Genomic DNA, 19965 nt, shown 5'->3' with positions numbered 1-19965 from the left:
GGGACTCCAGCGCCCCCTAAAGGCGAAGGCCGCGGGACCGTGGGCTCCATCTCACCCCCCAGCCCCTCGACAGCCAGCACCGAGCTTTCAACCTGCACCAGCTCCACGCTGTCGTCTGCCCCCGATCGCCTCAGCGTCCCGTGGGCCAGGCTGGGGGAGGTCACGATGAGCCTCCCGCTCCTGTGAGCATCCCTGCTGTGGGTGAAATAAATCCCCACGCAAAAGTGCCCGCGGGCGAGTCTGAGGGACCCCACAGCTGGTCACTTGCCCTATTCACCTGTGTAGGGCACCTTGACTGATCCTGTCACTAACCCACAGACAGTGCTTCTGTTTTTTGGCATTTCTTAATTTCATTTGGGGGTGGGGTTATTTTCAGCAGTGTTTGAGTTTTATGTAGCTGTCCAAAACCAGGGGGGGTTGTGGCTTTCTCTTTAGATATTCACTGATTTCGTTTTTTTTAATTGGGGCATTCATCCGTTGCACTAGAAAATCAGAAGCCAGCCCGCAGAGTAGCATGAGAACCTCCATACACTCTTGGGTAAGGTGGGCAGAAGAAACATACAGTGTACGGTAATAGGTATGTGTTGTCAGACATCACCAGTGTGGTGCTCTGCTCTATCCAATGTTGATAACAGTCGGCTGCGTGCATGTGTGTTCTCCCTGTGTGTTGTCCCAGCTCTTTGCAGATCAGCTGGCACAACGGATCTCGAGAAGAACCACCCAATGACCACAGACTCAGATAAGGTACGAAGGCACCCAGCCAGGTTTACTGCCAAATGAAACACAGTCTCTAGCTCCCTGGATCAGATGTCTATAGTTCTGCTAGTACATATGTGCTCCCTGACAATGCCTGGGAATGTTAGGCCCGGGACCATGACTGAGGAATGTAGTATTATGATTGAGCATTAGAGGCACTCCCAAATAATTAATATATGTGAATAATATGGATATGGTGTATATATTTGTAGTGTATACGGGCATATATGTATGTATATGTACATATACCAGCACTTTATATCCAAGCATAACAATTCTTTTCCAATCTGGTGTTATAATTTGGCCCCTGTGGTACTGCAGGTAGCAACCCACTTTTATTAGGGCAATTACAGTTACCATTTGTATCATTATTAGGAGTCGGCTGAGTGTTTGGAAATACTGGGATAGGGATTGTGATGTGTCCTACAGTGCTTTGTATAGGAGAAGTAAAACAGAAATTTGGAGTAGTGACGCTACCACTGAGGCCTTTCTATATAAATATATTGTAATTAGTTACTACACAGTAGTAGTAACTGTAGCTCACGAAAGCTCATGCTCAAATAAATTGGTTAGTCTCTAAGGTGCCACAAGTCCTCCTTTTCTTTTTGTGGCTACAGACTAACACAGCTGCTACTCTGAAACCCGTACACAGTACTGTCCATCCTTGTTATAGATTACCCTTACTACAGGCTGTCACCCTTTGGTAAGCTTCACTGGGCAGGAAACAGAAGTGGCTAACTTCTCTGTTCCATTGGTTAAACTGCTCTGTGATACACCAGTACTAGACCTAGATCCACTTGTTTCTTGTGGATGTTGTCTTCCAGATAACCTACTGAATGGATGGTAACCAATTTATCAAATATTGCTGTGTCAGGATGTAGGATTGATATCCAGACACTGAATAAGATTGTTTCGAATAACATGTTAGTTAGGATGCAGTGTCAGTAACCCACATTATGACTGGTGCTAACAGGGAATTTGTTTACCCAATTTGTAGTTACTGTGCAACTTAATTTCTTTACCAATTTGTTTTTCCTTGCCTTCATGTTGTTTGCTGCCATTCATTTGATGATTTTTACCTGTGTGTTGGTTAAGCGGTTTAGCAAGGTTATGCGCCTTGTAAACGCTGTACAGCAATAACGCAATACAGAAATAATACCACAGTACAACGATAATATGGTAGTACAGCAATAATACAGCTTTTTTTACACAGGAACCAAGTTGAAATTAAATGACAGTTTCTCCTGGTCCAGCTAGTGCTTTTTAGCTGATAGTTAACTTAATTGTCCATATATAGTAGATAGAGGTGTATTTGACCAGTCTCTTATTTATAAAGCACTTCATTTTTCTTTTCTTGATGCTTGGTAGTTTCTTCACTGTATACTGATATTTTCTGGTTTCTTTGGTCTGTGGGATGCAACTTAAACAACTTTTGTTAGTTAACATAGTAAAGTTTTTTGTTTGTTTTCAATAACCCAAACTTAATACAAAATTTAACTAAGTTTGTTTACAATGTAATAGTAGGGTGCTGCCTCTCACCTTGTACATGTTGGTTCGAACAAAACAACTCTATCCATCATATTACCCTTTTGCCCATCTTTAGGATGGGTCAGACTGTTCCTTGTTATCTGTGTGGAATGTGCAAGTATCTAAGTATTCTGGTACCTTTTAGGTATGTGTATGTTTGCAACATCAGCCCTTTTCTTGCCAGCGTCTGTGAGCAGGGTCTGCCTCTGGCTCACAGTTTAGCTTTGCTTTATGTTAACAAAGTCTTGATCATTACTTTAGTTCAGGCCTTAGGCCTCATACTGGGCCTCAGATACAAGGGTTTATGTTTCAGAGCCTCATTTTACTACAGTATGTTGCCAAACAGAGAAATGTAGTGGCTGGAGGGGACTTCACGAGGTCTAGTCCATCATCCTGCCTCATCGTCCTGGGCCATCCCTGGCTCTGACAGATGCTTATCCAACCCGTTCTTAAAAACTTCCCATGAGGGACTCCATACTGTCTTTTAATTCATACAGATGCACTGTTGCCCACCCCTAGAGTTCAAAGATCATGACTCAGGTCCCGCAAACTCATGACTAGCTGGTTTAGAAATAATGAGATTAAAAAAAAATGTGTTTATTTGCCTTGGACTTTCTGAGCCTTTAGGGTGCTTTACTATGCAACTATAAGGGCTAGAAATTTACATTAAAAAAAAAATCAAAGCTGAGATTCACATACAATCCCCTGATTCCAGCAGCCTGAACTTTAAGAAAAAGTACTGCAAGTCTCACAACAATATCACCAGAGCTGGCCACGCTGCTGATGAGCTGTAAACATGATGAGTATTCTGTGGTAAAGTCTTAGGACTAGAATTCCAGCTAGATTGGCCTGGTTGCAGCTGCTTACCTTTGGTGGAGCCCTGCCTGGATGTAGAGATGTATGCAGTTGGATCAAATTTCCGATTTCTTTAGTCCTTACATTTCAGTATAGAGAGCCCAAGCAGAACAGAGGTCCTGTGTGCAGCATGCCTGGATGCATTATGGATAGAAATAATGCAGAACATAGTTTAACTGTTAATTGTAAGCTCTTTGGGACAGGGACTATCTCTTACTATATGTGCGTAGCAAAATGGAACTTCAATCTCATTTGGAGCCTATAGGTACTGAACATATTTTTATATGACATATAGAAGTTATAATAAAAACATAAAATACTATTGCTGGACAGTTGCCATGTAACACTACTTTATTTCTTAGAATTCAGAACAATACACACAAAAACTTAAAAACAGAGAGACACAAAGCGGGTGACTCCCTAAAACAGAGAGACACAACTCACTTAAAGCTGGCTTTCTGCAGACTGTCTTCTGAGAAAGACCCGGATTACATGCTTCCCTATAGAGCCCTCAAACCTGCAGGCGGGACCAGTAAACCCTTTACAAATTACAATGATAGCATCTTATTTTAATACAGCTTTCAATACATCACAAATACAAAGAATAAAGTAGCACATTCCCATTTGGAATGTTGTTTTCAGTTTTGGTGTCTCAATTTGAAGATATAGCTGAGATTCAAAAGGTTCAGTGAAGGACAGTAAAGATGGTTAGAAGTCTTTTATGAGGATATGTGTATAGAAAGAGACTGAAAAGCGATAGAACAGTAAACTACAAAACATAATGAGCTAGTACTCTGAACACAGGATGGGAAGCCAGGAGCTTCTTGAGTTCTAATCTCAGCTCTGTTTGTAACTCATTGTTTGCCTTGGGCAAGTCACCTAACCTTGCTGCCTCAGTTTCTTCATTTGCATATTACCTACCAAATGATATAGTTTTGATGATTAATTACTATTTGAACAAAACTTTGAAAATGTAAACACTGTAACAGCTTTGAGTGTCATATCATAGCCTAGACTGTGGGGACGGGTACATTAGAAATACTGTGAAAGATATATACGCACTTAGTTGAGGTATTTAAAATTAAATATCAGTCCTGTTTTTTTTTATGTGGTCCCTTATAAAAGAACATAAGGCATCTGGCCCTGTCAATTCAGAGTCCACAAATTCATGGATTCATTTCCTGTTGTTAGCTAAGTAGCTTTCCAGTGTACTCCTTACCTTTGATCTCAAGAGCAAGGGGTCACTTGAAATTAATGGCCGGTATTTTTAATATAAAGCAAAATAATTCTTCACAGTGTGTTTAGTCAGTGAGCTGAATTCACTAATACAGGAGGTCAGAACATTATATGCTGTAGCTGGCTTTAATAATGGCTTGGATAATTCTGTGACCAGAAAAACAAAATTATAGCTACAAAGGCAATGCTAGAGCCCATTGAATTTGATACTCCGGGTATTAAATGTTAGCCCCAGGGTCAGAAGAATCTCTTCCCCGTGAAAAGCATTTCACAATTTCTGAGGTGCATTAGGTGATGGACATTCTGCTTTCCTGTGAAATAATGACAGTAGTTAGGATACTGGTCCTAGTATTGCAAACCTGATGGTCCTACGTTTTCCAGTGCAGAGGGCACTATGCCTCACTTAAACCTTTCATTAAGGCTTTAGATGGAATATACTGGTGTAGTGGGACCTTGTTTGGGTCCATTGAAAAATTTTGTTGTTAAGCCATAATCAGCTTGGGAAGATGCTGGTGTTGGTCCATCCTCTGGTGCATTTAAGACAATCACAAAGAAAAGTACCGCAGGAGTTTGCTTAGTACCTACCCTGGCCCTGCTTGTTTCTTATTCACTGAACCATCATAATGCAAATGTTCTGATTTCTGGCAAAGGTAGCATGTGACCTCCCTCTTAAGGTTACAAAAGAATACATTTATAATTGTGTTCAGAAAAATTCCCTCATTAAATACAAGTTCATACTAATCTTCAGGCCGCTTTAATATTAAAATAACTCTATCTGAAATGTAACTAATGCTTACTATTCCGAAATATTTTACAAACATAGGCCCCAATTCTGCAAAATGTGTCCACCCACACAGAGCCTTGTGGGGTCTATATAGATCTTAATGGGTCTATAACTCATACATCAACTACAGAGATCACTTCAAGTAACGAACTGGAGCCACTTCTGGTGTTAAACTTGAGAGCTGTTCAACAATGATCTGTGACATTGCATAATAGTTTGGGTATCTGGTGTACCTTTACTGAGAGGGAATGATTAAAAAATGGCTACATTTCCTCTTAGAAAGTTAGAAGGACACTCCTGACTGAGGTAAAGGGACAAATTTGGCTCATTAGAACATGAAGGCAGGCAGGTTTTCAAAGGAGCCGGAAGGAGTTACACATCCAAATTTCATTGAAAGTCATTGGGAGATGGCTGCCTGGCTTCCTTTGTGAGTAAAGCTCAGTCTCAGCAGCAAGGGTGTTGAAATGGTCATTTCAAATGGGAGGTACTGTTACACATAAATGGACTGTTTTGTCTCACATTTTACGCAAAGCCAGCTGACACAGTAGCATTTTGCTGTGGAAAGATTTTCCTGGCATTGAACACTTAACAGACATTGCAAGAGTGAATGCCTGCAAGTATAAATGAACTCTTCCAAAAAATCTGATATATATAATGGCCTTCAGTCAGACTTGTCTAAGATGGTAAGAAGACTAAGAATCTGTCCCTGAGTGGCGATAGCTAGGCTGATGGAAGGATTCTGTCATCGACCTATCCAATCCACATTTACACCTGGGATAGGTCAGCATGACTACAGGCTACAGCTCTCAGGGGCATGCATTTGTCACACCCCTGAGTGCCGTAGTTATACCAACCTAACTTTTAAGTGTAGACCAGGCTGATGTGGCATAGCTATGAAGAAGTTTTTTCTGCCAGTGCAGGAACACCACCTGCTCAAATAATATTAGGTTTGGCAACAGAAGGACTCTTCTGTTGGTGTAGCTGCATCTATACTGGGTGGGTTTGTCAACATAGCTATTCCAGTATAAGTTTTAAGCGTAGACCAGGCCTAAAACTAGCCTCCTTTTTACTCCTTTACAGAAACTTTCCATTGATAATGACAGAGTTGCCTTCCCTATAAATCAGTTCTTTACATTTGTTTTTTCCTTTGCTTCTTAATTTCTCATTTCCTCTGCTATCACTTTTAATTGTAACTTTGTGCCAGAATTCTTTTATCCCGCAGAGCATTTCGGGATGCAGTTTGTATGAAAGACAAAAATCATTGTGGTGTGTTGTATCATATTGCTATATGCCAAATTATTTATAGTCCCACCATATTATGGTATATAATTAAGCCAACACAGGTAGAAGTAAAGTCATTTCATGCTTAAGAAAGCTCTTCATTCTGTGGTTATATGCACAGTTCCCTTTTTTTCTGCAGTCTCCTAATTAATCATCCGTCATCATTTCTAACGTACGTCTCAGAGTTGCATTTAAACACAGAGCAGAGTTATAAAAGAAACACGGAGAGAGCTGCCCAGAGGCCAGTTTTCAGAAACAGAGCTAAGAATCTGAAATGAACCCTTAGGATTCTGCTGCAAACCTCAAGGAACATTTTTTGGAGGAGCGAATGGGTATCCCTTTTACAGATTGCCTTGTCTTTCGTGCACTGGGAAATGAGAGTCTGGAACCTGCTCCCAGTCAGTAAACTCTTGACAGTGGACTAGACTGCAGCTGTGCTAATAAGTAAGAAAAACCTTAACTTCTAGCAGATGTTTTCTGCAACTGTGGCTTTTTGCTGTCTTTTAAGACCGAAGATATTATTTATCATTTTCTACAGTATTTATTTTATACCATTCGTAATCAAAATTTGCTTGACTCTTATTTCAGTGTGAATGCTTATGCGTATTAGTGAATAGGCTGTTAATGCTATTGTGGATATGTAATCACCTTGTCTAATTATTTAAAATGACACTTTTGTTCATTGTTCGAGTGAATTTGTGTGGGGGGGTGGAGGGTGAGAAAACCTGGATTTGTGCTGGAAATGGCCCAACCTGATGATCACTTTAGATAAGCTATTACCAGCAGGACAGTGGGCTGGGAGGAGGTATTGTTTCATGTTTTCTGTGTGTATATAATATCTGCTGCAGTTTCCACGGTATGCATCCGATGAAGTGAGCTGTAGCTCACGAAAGCTCATGCTCAAATAAATTGGTTAGTCTCTAAGGTGCCACAAGTACTCCTTTTCTTTTTTCCTCTTTAAAGAGTTAATTTTTCTCTACTGGGGTGATGGAAAAATGAAGTATAAAATAAAAAGAAATGAGGAAGGAAAAGATTTGGAGCTAAAATCACAAGGATTCAAGGATAAAACAACATAAGATTCAGTCAAGGTAAACTAATCTGCATTAGTATAATATTTTTCTCCCATTTTTCAAATGGGAAATTGAGGGTCCAGGAATCTTAGGACAGGTCTACACTTAAAACGCTGCTTGGCACAGCTGCACCAATGCAACTGCACCGCTGTAGCTCTTTAATGAAAACACTCTAAGCCGATGGGAGAAAACTCCTGTCGGCTTAGTTAATCCACCTCTGGGAGAGACGGTAGTTATGTCAGTGGGAGAAGCTCTCCTGCCGACATAGTGCTGGATTATGCATACTCCTGAGTGATATACTTATACTGAAGTAATTCTGTGTTGTAGACCAGGGCCTAGTGTCAGTCCAAGGTCCCAGGGAAAGTATGTGGTGGAAGAAGAATTAGAAACCAGATCTCTTGACTCCAAGGTAAAAATTTACAAACTTGGGTGTTAGGCACCCAAATCCATCTTTCAGCTACTAAATAGATGGCTTGATTTGCAGACATGCTAAGTACCAGCAGCCTCCATCCAAGTCAATGTTCTGAAATTACTGAAGTCAGTACAAAAGGTGGGTCTTCAGCACATCTGACAAGCTGTGCATTTTAGAAATCTAGAGATGAACTCAGGTGCCTAACTTTAGGCACCTACAGTTGAAAAATTTGATTGCCAGCGTTGTGCTCCCCATTTACTCAGAGAAATATAAAGCTCTCTTTAAAACATTACATAAGGGTACTGCTGCAGCTATGAAGCAATAATAAAGCACCTCCCATAGCTAAAAAGTTTAATCATAAGTGAAATCCAGTTCAATACTCTGATTACATCGGCTTCAATAATACCAGAACTAAACGGTAAGTACTGTTGCATTGCCTCTGGGAGGCTCAGACGTCCCTGTTAGGATTTGTATGTGATTTTTCAGTAATTTGAATGCGTTTTAGCAGAAATATGATCTAGCATTGTCTGTAGATTTTTGTATCTTTAGTAATGTTTATGGAAGAAGAAAAACTGAAAATCTGTATGAGGCTTGCAAATGGAATTTTAAAGAAATGCTATATTTCATATTTTTGCAAGACCCACTGGGTCTTTTCTTACATAAAGACTTTTTTATTGGTATGATTTCTGTGTCTTTACATACAGATTAGGCAACAATTAAATAGCCCATTTTAGGGCATGTCTACACTACAGCCCTAAGTCAACCTATGTTAGGTTGACTTACAGCCACCACACTAATTACAGCCAATGGTGAAATCCACAAACGCATGGCTTTTCAGGAGCTATACTGCCATCGAGGGCAAGTGGTCTTGGAGATATTGTGCAGGCATGTGGATGGCCATGGCATGATTCTTTGAAATTCCCATGGATCTCAGAAGGGCATCAAGTATCAGGCCAAATCTGCTTCCAACTCCATAGTAGCAGATGGAGGCCAAGCTTGGCTCCCCTGAGACCGATCAGTTAGAAAAGCCACAGGTCCAACCAGACTCATTCACTTTTCTGACCAGCGAATAACTAGCTCCCCACAGGATATAAACATAGAGAATGGAATGGGACTTGGATGCTACACAACACCTTGTTTTCATGAACTCAAAATTAAAAATAGCTACTCTGCAGCAGAAGTTTCCAAACCTGCACTTGCTGGATCACTGGGGATCTGCAGAGTACTTGCTGATTGTCATGGAAAACTGATAGGTCGCAGGATGCTAGCTCTTTTCACTTCCAGCTGCTAAATCACTTTACAGAAGCTAAAATACACTAAATACTTTCACAGTGTTATTTTTCCATGTAAGGAATTGCTGTAGTTGCCATAGACAAGTTATGTGAGTCGGACTGGGAGGGAATGCAGCCATGCCAGAGGATGTTCTTAGTGAGACAGTCTCTCTCTTAAGATGCAGTCCATCATATGAAAGTTTGGGAACCTGCTGGTCAGTACTGCCTTGTTGTTTACTGGGTTATGTGTGAATGATCAGTCGAACAGGTTTTCTGTACTTCACACACAAAAACCGAGTTTTTGACCTCAGCACACCATGCTGTTTACTAAACATTAAAAGTAATCACTCTTTCAGTCTCATACAAACAAAAATGGCTTCTCTTACACCCAGTAATAAACACAGGCATGTAGGTCCTTGGAGAACGTAACCTTTAGGGCTAGCCTGCTAGCTTGTTTTATTAGAAACCGCAAGAACGTGGAAGTAACGGTTCAGGCACATCTAACAATAACAGTGTTGATGGGGTAAGTTAGTAAAATAGTGTACGTGGAAGGGAAGGAGGGTAGAATGAAGGTTGTGGTGTGTGCATAGACAACCTTTACGCTCAGTCTCCCACTCCGGAAAGCAGCAGCCCCTCCCTAAGCTTCCAGATTTTGCCCCTGCCTCTCCCTGTGGGGTGCAGCTCACAGCACACTGACGCCGGCAGCTGCTGCACAGGGAAGGGGGACAGACATTTAGTAATGGCAAGATGTGTACCTGCAGGCAGGGCCATCCCTTGCCATTTTGGTGCCCTACTCAGCCCCCTGCGGGGGTGGGGGGGCCTCAGGCCTCCATGGGGGGCAGGAACAGGCTTGGGGGGCAAAGGGGAACCATCCCCCAGCACGAGCCAGCGGAATGGAGCGGTTTGGGGCTGGGTCGCTAAACTTCCTGCCACACAGTGAATGCACGGTGTGCCTGACCCCTGCTGCAGTCCTCAGGGGAAGGGGTGGTGTGGGGGTGGGGCTGGGGAAGAGCAGGGGGCAGGAAGCAGCAGGACGGGCATGGAGCAGGGCGGGGGCTTTGGGGAAGGGGTGGAGTAGGGGCGGGGCTGGGGCAGAGCGGGGGATGCATGGGGAAGAGGCGGAGCAGCACGCAGTTGCATATTTGGTGTATGGGTAGGAATGGCCCTGCCTGCAGGGGAAGGAGTGGAGGATAGGCACTATAAGGTGACAACTTAATTTCCTTAATTTTGTTTATTTGCATGTAGCCACCTCAGATGTTACACTACAAACTTTGTGTGTGTTAATTTATAGGTAAGGGGCTACATCTTGTATTATAACTAACCATTATCACTTATTACCAAAAGGATATGGCCATCCTGGTGAACATTTTTCCAGTTCTCCTTTGGACAATGATGGCATTTCAGGCAAACTCATTGCAAGCTAAAGGAAGTAAGTAATTTTCTCCTAGTGATACCTGAAGCTTTTGTTCTTTTGCCATTTATATGCTTACATTTTTCTCCCATCATGATTTGTTCTCTCGGGGTCTCTGTCACCTTGTCCTTCTAAATTGTCAGTCCCATCCTTCTTCTATCTTTGCTAATATTTATGCCTTATTTCCTTGTTCAGCATAAATATGTTCCACACATATATGTAGGCTTGGCAGAATTCAGTTTTTTTAATACCAATCTTTATTTCAAGCATTTTTCCAATTTTTATTGATTCTAATTTTCACAGTTGGGCAAAATTATGGGTGTGTGTATCAGACAATTATTTAATGACAGCAGGTGTTGTTATTAAAGTTAAAGCTTTAATACACTTTAAAACACTAACTGTCAACATCACATGTCAAAATGCACAAAGTAAATGTCCTTAAACCAAACAAGAATAAGTTCTCAAGCAGCATTTCTCTTACTTTACCTATTTGTAAATTTTGATTACCGATGGAAATATTTTTCGTCGGTTTCTGTGTGTGCGTGTGGTACAGTGAAAGCGGTGTATACAGACATTTACCAATAAAAATCTAATCCTGGAAAGCCTATACATATAAATTCTTGTGTTTTAAATTAAATCTCTCTGTATGCTTTAATATACATTTTTCCACTCAATTCCATCTTGTTTGTAAGGCCCTGATTGTGCAAACTGATCTGTGGGTGATAGCCCTGGGCCAACACAAATCCATGGATCCATCCATGTCAGGGATCCATCCATGTAAATCAACCTGAAGGATCCAAAACTATATTTTTTTAAACAAACTAGCTGTGATAGTAGGTTACTCAACTTTGTGAATTTAAAGTAATCTGGTTTTCATAATAGTTTTATCTTGGTTAGGTTTCAATTAAATTCCTATTCAATAATCTATTTGCTCCTATCTCTCAGCCTTTTGCCCAAGTATAAGAAACATGTTTTATAAGAAGCTATTGAATGAATAAAGTCTAACATTTAAGTGAAGTCTGTAACCATTTTCCTGTATTGATAGTTACTTGTAAGTAGCTATTGCTCTGAACTACTCACTATTCACTATTATTAGTTTATACATTAGTATATCATTAATTATTTTGTTTTTTCCCTTAATCAACAGTTCAGGTTCTCCCACCTGTTAACTTCACTCTCACAGTCTCTGCTCTAGCAGAAGTACTTTTGCAATGGAAACCAAACCCTGATCAAGAAGAAAAGAACTACACTATTAGATATGATGTGGAAATTATGACTCCCGAGAGGGACGAGGTAAGTGTAAAGTATTGCTAATACATGTTGGATTAAATGTGCTATATTAAATTCAAACCCAAGATTTACTGATTAAGATATGACTTTCAGATACATTGGCTTATCAGATTTACTTTTGGTTTTGTGTCATAAACAAATATATTAGCCATTGACCAGATCCATCTCTCTCTCTGTCTGTGGGAACAACTCTGTTGCAAGGGAGATTAACCCCAAGAAATAGCAGGTGTCAGTATTTCTGTCACGGTTCCCAAGGAATTCTACTAAGTGAGGGTAGTTTTAATTTTTGGCTCACTGGAGGCTGTCTGGGAGAGGTGTTGAATCAGCACTGCTCTTGGATGGTATAGTCCACCACTCATGTTACTGCATTTATTGCAGATTGACGCCAGTATATAGATAGTATTTGGATCCATGTTTCACCAAAATTCTCTACCTGGAAACCTTCATTTAACCCATTTCCAGTAGGCAATCCCCCATCTTAAGCAACACATTTGAAGTACCTTCAAATACCATATGATTTGAACTTTAGTAAAAGACCACCTTTGTTAGGAGATCTACCTTTGCTGGTCCCCTGAGTGAGAACCTAGGTCAGGTTTCATTGCATTTGATACTAATAAATTGTTTATTTTTCAAGTATGATACAAAGAAAACTTGCAGTACCCGTATGGCTGTGCTTCATAATGGTTTTTCTGCACGTATTCGGACATTGCTTCTCTATACCAACTCGCAAATAAAAAGTAACTGGGTTACAGCTAAACTCCAAGCCCCACCAGGTAAGATATGTTACGAATGTAATTTTATGTTATGTTGTAGTCTGTAGACAAGAAAGCACGAAAAGGATGACAGGTTAAAAACTTCAGAAGGAAGACACATCTCCTACTCTACATGGCATTGTTCTTATACAATAGTTTTGGTCCAGATTCCGGTATCATTTTTCACACTGAATAGCATCTTACTCCTGATTATAACCCCATGACTTCATTTTGTCAGCGGCACTACTTGCGGAGCAAGATGCTATTTGATCTGAGTATGGGTATCAGAATTAGGCCCTCAGAGGGACAACAGTCCCAAGGAGCAGAAGATGGCTGAGATTTAGGGTATCAGTTAAGATAGGCCTGGTTTGGCCAATATAATTGATAAAGAGGAGGTGGAGTAGTGGTTTTGTTAGAGCAGGGCGTGGGCAGAGATATCATGAGAATGTGTAAGATCCTGAAATGAAAAGAACAGAAAGATGCCTATCCTGGAAGACTCATTGGCTCAGGACTGGTAACAGAATAGCAACCTTTTTCACTTGGAGGTTACTGGTTGATTTTTAATTACTACTACTTAACAACTGGTCAGGGGTCTACGTGAAATAAGTTGGGGAATCCTGTTTGGTTTCTAGTAGAGTTGGTTCCTCATCACAGTTTTAACTAATTGTCTATCTATGCTGACAGGACTGAATGGAGATGGGCACTATTTCTCAGCCTTAGAAACGATCCTTACGGGTCAAGGTAGAGGCACTTTAGATGGTAGGGATGCATGTAGAAGGTTACACTGCTGTTGTAAGATTTGATCCTGTAAATGGACTCGCATTCTTTTAAATCAAATCTAACCATCCACCCTTTGTTTTAGAAAACATACTCCTGTTTTAGGATTTTGAATTCTCCATGAGACAAGTCTGTAGTACTCGTCTCCTACAGACTTTTCATGTTCCCAATTGTCCTCATCTCTATCCTGCATTGTTTTCATTGTTGGCCTGGTATCCAGCAATATCAGCAATCAGAGCCTTGTGTTACAAAAAAGCTAAGCAAACAGGCCCCAGAGAATCATAGTTATCTCCATTGCTTCTTCCATCTCCTTTCCAATCCATATCTGATTTCAATCTCTCTGCAGCTCTTGTCATATCTGTGCTAGCCAGACTCACTCTTGGAAGCCCCCAAGCCTGGAATATGTTCTGGAGCTGTACAACTTTGATAATCCTTACAACAGAGTCCTTGAAAGACAGTAGCTGACATCATCTAATCCTCCCTTATTTAATAATTTAGTTCACTTCTGCTCTAGAGACAGTTTAGGACAGCTCAAGTCTAAATGCGCCGATTACATCACAAAGCCTGAAGGGCAGTGTTGTATCTGTTCTAGTCTGACTTCCTTTATGCAAACAGGTTCAACCAATTCTGGGAAAGAAGGAAATGGAAGTGATTTTAAGAAGCTTTTGATTTTTGAAATGTTTATTTAGAGATAGATAGGTTTGTTTACATATGTATGTATGTATGTATACTTGTCAGATATCATGCAAACTGCCTGAGAAAGCCTTATACTCTTGGGTCCTGATTCAAAGCCCTTACAAGTCCATGGGACTACTGAGAGGCTTAAAATTATGCATTATGTGTAGTAATAATTGGGCCTACAAATTTACCCTAATTGTAAGCTCAATTGTAAGAAGTGAGTGAAAGTTCAGAAAATGTCACAGTAGCCTATAACAATAAATGTTGATGGGGAAAGGTACAAAAGGGAGACAGAATTAGTTAAAAAGCCTACTGTTATAACTCAAGCACTGTGTTAAGATCATGCCTGGTAAAGTCAGGGACCAGAACTCAGTGAACCAGAATTGGTGTTTTGGAAATTAGGCCTAATTGGCAAGCAAAATAATGAGGAAATGGGCTATTCTGCCCATCATTCCCTTTTGGGCACCTTAAAAGAAAAGTCTTTAGGAGGAAAAAAAAATCAAGCAGCAGCTCTTTGTCAACAACTGGTGACTGAAAGATGGGAGAACAGGAACAAGCAAACTTCACCACCATGGCTTTCCTCCCTCCCCCGCCTACTGGAACTCTGGGATCCACCGTGGGTCTTTGTCATCCTACTACCAAGAGATGTTCTGAACAGACTTGGCCAAAGGGAGGGACCCAGATGATATCACTACCCCCACTGCTCTGGCTACACCCCAGACACCGCGTTGTTTTCTTCGCCGCGTGTGTATTTTTTGCTCGTCCCACCTTATTTCTTCTCTTTCCTATCTCTTATCCTATCTCTTCGTTTGCCTTCTGTTTAATAGACGTCAGGCTTAGCTAGCCAAGACTGCATATTTTTCCAATATGTCTGTGAGCCTGTGCCCAGAGAGGCAGATAAAAGCAATGCCTAATTAGTCCAACACTGGTACAGGTTTGCCACTTCTTGGAGTGGCTGATAAGACTGCTATGCCTGTGTTTCTCCAGCAGAAATGTTGCAATTGAGAGTTTAACACCAGTGACAAAAGCTGCATTTTCTGTCCTTCCTGTTCTTGTCTCTCCCCTTGTGTGTATATGTCTTGTTTTGCTTTCTAGGAAATGGGATCAGACTTTAAAAAGAACAGCAACAGCAGCTTCAGCCCTTCTCAACTAACTTTTTCTCTTTTCCCCAAAAAAGACCACTTAAGAGAATGTCAAACAAAGATTGTTTTCCTTCTAAAGACTCTCTATAGGTAAACGAAAAGGGAACAAGGGATGCTGTTAAAATGAAAGTCTTGCTTAATACCTTACATTTTAAATGCTTTAACTGTTTTCCCTTCTTTTTTCTATCTCTAATAACAGGTTAAAAGGTGTTTTTAATGATGTATTTGCCATGGTACTAAGCAGGCTGAGGTCTTTGTTTACCAAATGTTAAAGGTTGCTTAAAACTTTTTCATGTTGGAAAGTTACAGGTCATGTTAACACCTTTAACTCTTTGGGTTGGTATATAAGGCCCTACTTGAATTGTGGGACGAACTTTAAATAATTGCGGCTGAGTTGCGAACAAGACATGGAAAATCGTGGAAAAGTAATAATGGACCTTTATTAATAGCAGTAATTTGGAAAAGCCAAAGTAGACCTATTTGTTTATGAAAAAATTACTGGAACGATATCAACACTGACGCATTATGTTATGTCTGCTCATTGTTTTGATAACAACCTTTTTTACTGCAACTATATTACATTCATTTTAAACCAGTGACAGGTACAATATAAAACTCAGAAGACTACAAGTCTTAACACAACTGCTGTAGAAATTGAGTGCAGTCACGTTAGCCTTTTACAAGCATTGAATGTTAGTGCAGTGCTAATTGCATAATCAAAATGTATGCAAAATTGTGGACTGTGCAAAGTAAGCCAATTAAAATACAAATTGCAGTGGAAGCTGCAAGATCTGCAATTTCTGTAATGTCACGAATGAAGTAGGGCTGTCCTCAGATAGACCATTAAATGTAGTATAACATGTGCTTAAGGGTTTTGCTGGAATGGGGTTGAAAGAAATTGCTTCAAGTGAATGGGACTAGGAGAAAATATTTTAAAACTTTCTAAAACGTTTCTAAACATTGTTTCCCGTAATTGATGGGCATACACAGAATACGTGGTGATGTCCTGTGCTATAAAAAGAACATTTGTAATGTTTGGGATGAACTGCTTCACCACTCATGAGAGAGATTTGATGTATAGACAGAGAAATATTTGATATATAGACAGATTAGATAGAATATATACATATACAAGGAACCAAAGACTGTAATCAATTGTATTTTAAGTTATTTTATAATCGTGAGTAGTAAGAACATGCTAGTAAATATTTAGCGCGTATTACCTTACAAGTGCAACCTTTTGTCTATTACTGGTGCTATAGGTGCTGTTGAGACATCAGTCACTAACTTGTCCTGTGTGATTTGCACTGCCGTTAATAATACTGCATCTCTACATTGCACCTGGCTTGCTGGCAAAGCGGCGCCAGAAGATACCAAATACTTTCTATTTTACAGGTAAGTGCCTGCTTCTATTTTTGACCCTTGTAGGTTTCCTTAAGATAATAATGTCTTACAAACTAATCTAATTTAGGTATAACAACTACACTGAAGAATGCCAAGAATATAGTAAAGACAAATGGGAGAGAAATATTGGTTGCCGATTTTCAAGCACTTACATAGAGACTAGTGAAACTGACGAAGTCATCGTAATACACATTAATGGGTCAAGCAATGGCACTGCAATCAAACCTTTTGAACAGATATTTAATCAAAATGCCATTCGTGAGTAAATATTTTTATTTTTTACACATTAAAATATCGATAGCTTCTTAGATCTTGGTGAAATGTTTGCAGTGAAATCTTAAAAAAATCTGATGTAAAACTCAAACGTGCTCTGCATTTTGGTTTAAAGATTTGCTGAAGTTCATTGGTGGTTTGAATGATACATGGTCCAGTTTAAGATATGGGCTAGTTTAAGGGTTCACATGGATATTTTCTGAAACTGGAGGTGTTAGTGTGGAACTAGGGGAAATATGATGATTTTAACAGTGTGATTTTAATAGTTAGGTTTAAATTTAAGGACAATAAAACTAAAAGATAGAAATAACCTATTAGTTCCCCTAATTTATCTGTCTGCCAAAGGTCTTGTCCCCTAACGCCCCTACTCTACTTGCACTACATTGATGACATCTTTATCATCTGGACCATGGAAAAGAAGCCCTTGAGGAATTCCACCATGATTTCAACAATTTCCATCCCACCATCAACCTGAGCCTAGACCAATCCACACAAGCGGTCCATTTCCTGGACACTACTGTGCTAATAAGCAATGGTCACATAAACACCACCCTATACTGGAAACCTACTGACCACTATACTTACCTACATGCCTCCAGCTTCCATCCAGGACACACCACAGGATCCGTTGTCTACAGCCAAGCTCTAAGATACAACCGCATTTGCTCCAATCCCTCAGATGGATACAAACACCTACAAGATCTCTATCAAGCATTCTTAAAACTACAATACCCACCTGCTGAAGTGAAAAAACAGAGTGACAGAGCCAGAAGAGTACCCAGAAGTCACCTACTAGAGGACAGGCCCAACAAAGAAAATAACAGAACGCCACTAGCTGTCACCTTCAGCCCTCAACTAAAACCTTTCCAGCGCATCATCAAAGATTTACAACCTATCCTGAAAAATGATCCCTCACTCTCACAGATCTTGGGAGACAGACCAGTCCTCGCTTACAGAGAGCCCCCCAACCTGAAGCAAATACTCTCCAGCAACCACACAACACACAACAAAAACACTACCCCAGGAACCTATCCTTGCAACAAAGCCCGATGCCAACTTTGTCCACATATTTATTCAAGTGACACCATCATAGGACCTAATCACATTAGCCACGCCATCAGGGGCTCGTTCACCTGCACATCTACCAATGTGATATATGCCATCATGTGCCAGCAATGCCCCTCTGCCATGTACATCGGCTAAACCGGACAGTCTCTATGCAAAAGAATAAATGGACACAAATCTGACATCAGGAATCATAACATTCAAAAACCGGTAGGAGAACACTTCAACCTCTCTGGCCACTCAGTAAAAGATTTAAGGGTGGCAATTTTGCAACAGAAAAGATTCAAAAACAGACTCCACCAAGAAACTGCTGAGCTTGAATTAATATGCAAACTAGATACCACTAACTTGGGTTTGAATAGAGACTGGGAGTGGCTAGGTCATTACACATGTTGAATCTATTTCCCTAAGTTAAGTATCCTCACACCTTCTTGTTAACTGTCTAAATGGGCCATCTTGAGTATCACTATAAACGTTTTTTTCTCTTGCTGATAATAGCTCATCTTAATTAATTAGCCTCTTACAGCTTGTATGACAACTTCCATCTTCTCTGTATGTGTATATATGTCTTCTTACAATATGTTCCATTCTATGCATCCGATGAAGTGGGCTGTAGCCCATGAAAGCTTATGCTCTAATAAATTTGTTAGTCTGTAAGGTGCCACAAGTCCTCCTGTTCTTTTTGCGGATACAGACTAACACGGCTGCTACTCTGAAACCTGCCAAAGTATGGTTTCCCACAGTATTTTTTTACTGCTTTATCCAGTCTAGCTTTAAATGTCCCAAGCAATGCAGCTTTTAGCAGTTTTTAATGTACAGTTTAACACATTTCATCGGAAGGAAGCTTTTCCTGATAGGTTATTTTTCCTTTATGTCATCCCTTTACTCTAGTTTATACTCCCTGGATCCTCTTATATAATTTCCTTCCCATCTTAATTTGTACAACCTTCACTTATTTATAGACTTATCACATCTCCTTTCATATGTTGCTTAACTAAGAGAAACATATTGAACTTTTTAAACTTACTTCTTAGAGGTATCCACATATTCAGTTTCAATGCTCTTCTCTGAACTTCTTGCAATTTTTCAGAAACTTTATGGCAGCATGGTGCCTGGAATATACTGAAGTATTGTATTCCGGTCACCATATTACCAAAAGGATGTTGAAAAACAGGAAGATCTTACAACACAGATGGACTCAGCAGGACATATAGAAGCACCATATACACAATTCTAGGGGTCATCATCCAACTCCTAAAATAAGGCAACATGAAATGATATATGGTGACAAAAGCTGGTGGAGGCTAAGGAGAAAAGGGGGAAAAGGTTATAGCAACAAGACCTATTTTGCATGAAAAAAATCTCCTTACCTTCTCTTTGTCAATAATGAATCTTACAAGGCATGAAATAATTGAAAGTTGTTATTTTTTAAAATCTTGTAAAGGATTTTAATAAAGGAGGTCAGTTACTCAGTAATTGTTAATATATCAGTGGCTTTACCAACTTTTCAGTGGTTGTTTTTCCACTGATATATTCAGTTCTCTTAAACCCCTTCCTATCATACAACAAACTCAAAGTGAAATTCGTGGGCTGTAAATAAACCAGATCCAAACCATAGACAAACTTTTGAACAACCTCCTGCCAAGAGAATTGCTTTATGGGTAATACATTGGTATCTTATTCATTTTCTAGAGAAAGTGAATCCTCCTAGAAATGTCACCATGTCTTTAAAACAAAACAACCTTCTGGTCAAGTGGGAAATGCCAGCTTCTTCTTTCCTAAAGGAATGTTTTAAATATGAACTTAACATCTACAACTGGAAGATGGGTTACAAACAGGTACCTGCTTGTTAAAAGTTGAGGTATTCTATATAGAACTTACCTATGAATTGTCTTTCTTATATGTCTAGAATATGTCTTATATGTAATCTAGCGAAAAAGTCTTCTGGTTCATGGATATCTTTTGAGTTTCACATTATGAA

At 39.9% G+C, this 19965-nt stretch overlaps 1 protein-coding gene across 1 annotated transcript in view; it reads left to right on the top strand.

Moving 5' to 3' along the window:
* IL5RA (interleukin 5 receptor subunit alpha) overlaps positions 1–19965 on the top strand; it is a 35493-nt gene that overhangs the window by 1025 nt on the left and 14503 nt on the right. The window contains exons 2-8 of the mRNA XM_084633473.1: positions 677–744; positions 10537–10621; positions 11751–11896; positions 12528–12666; positions 16505–16637; positions 16714–16904; positions 19677–19822. Coding sequence (XP_084489599.1) covers positions 724–744; positions 10537–10621; positions 11751–11896; positions 12528–12666; positions 16505–16637; positions 16714–16904; positions 19677–19822 — 861 coding nt within the window. The 5' untranslated portion in view covers positions 677–723. The remainder of the gene's footprint in view (positions 1–676; positions 745–10536; positions 10622–11750; positions 11897–12527; positions 12667–16504; positions 16638–16713; positions 16905–19676; positions 19823–19965) is intronic.

This window comes from Lepidochelys olivacea (assembly GCF_965140295.1).
Source record: "Lepidochelys olivacea isolate rLepOli2 genome assembly, chromosome: 7".
NCBI classification, from domain to species: Eukaryota; Metazoa; Chordata; order Testudines; family Cheloniidae; genus Lepidochelys; species Lepidochelys olivacea.
Note: the sequence above shows the minus strand (reverse complement) of the source record. Positions and strands in the feature narration are given on the sequence as shown.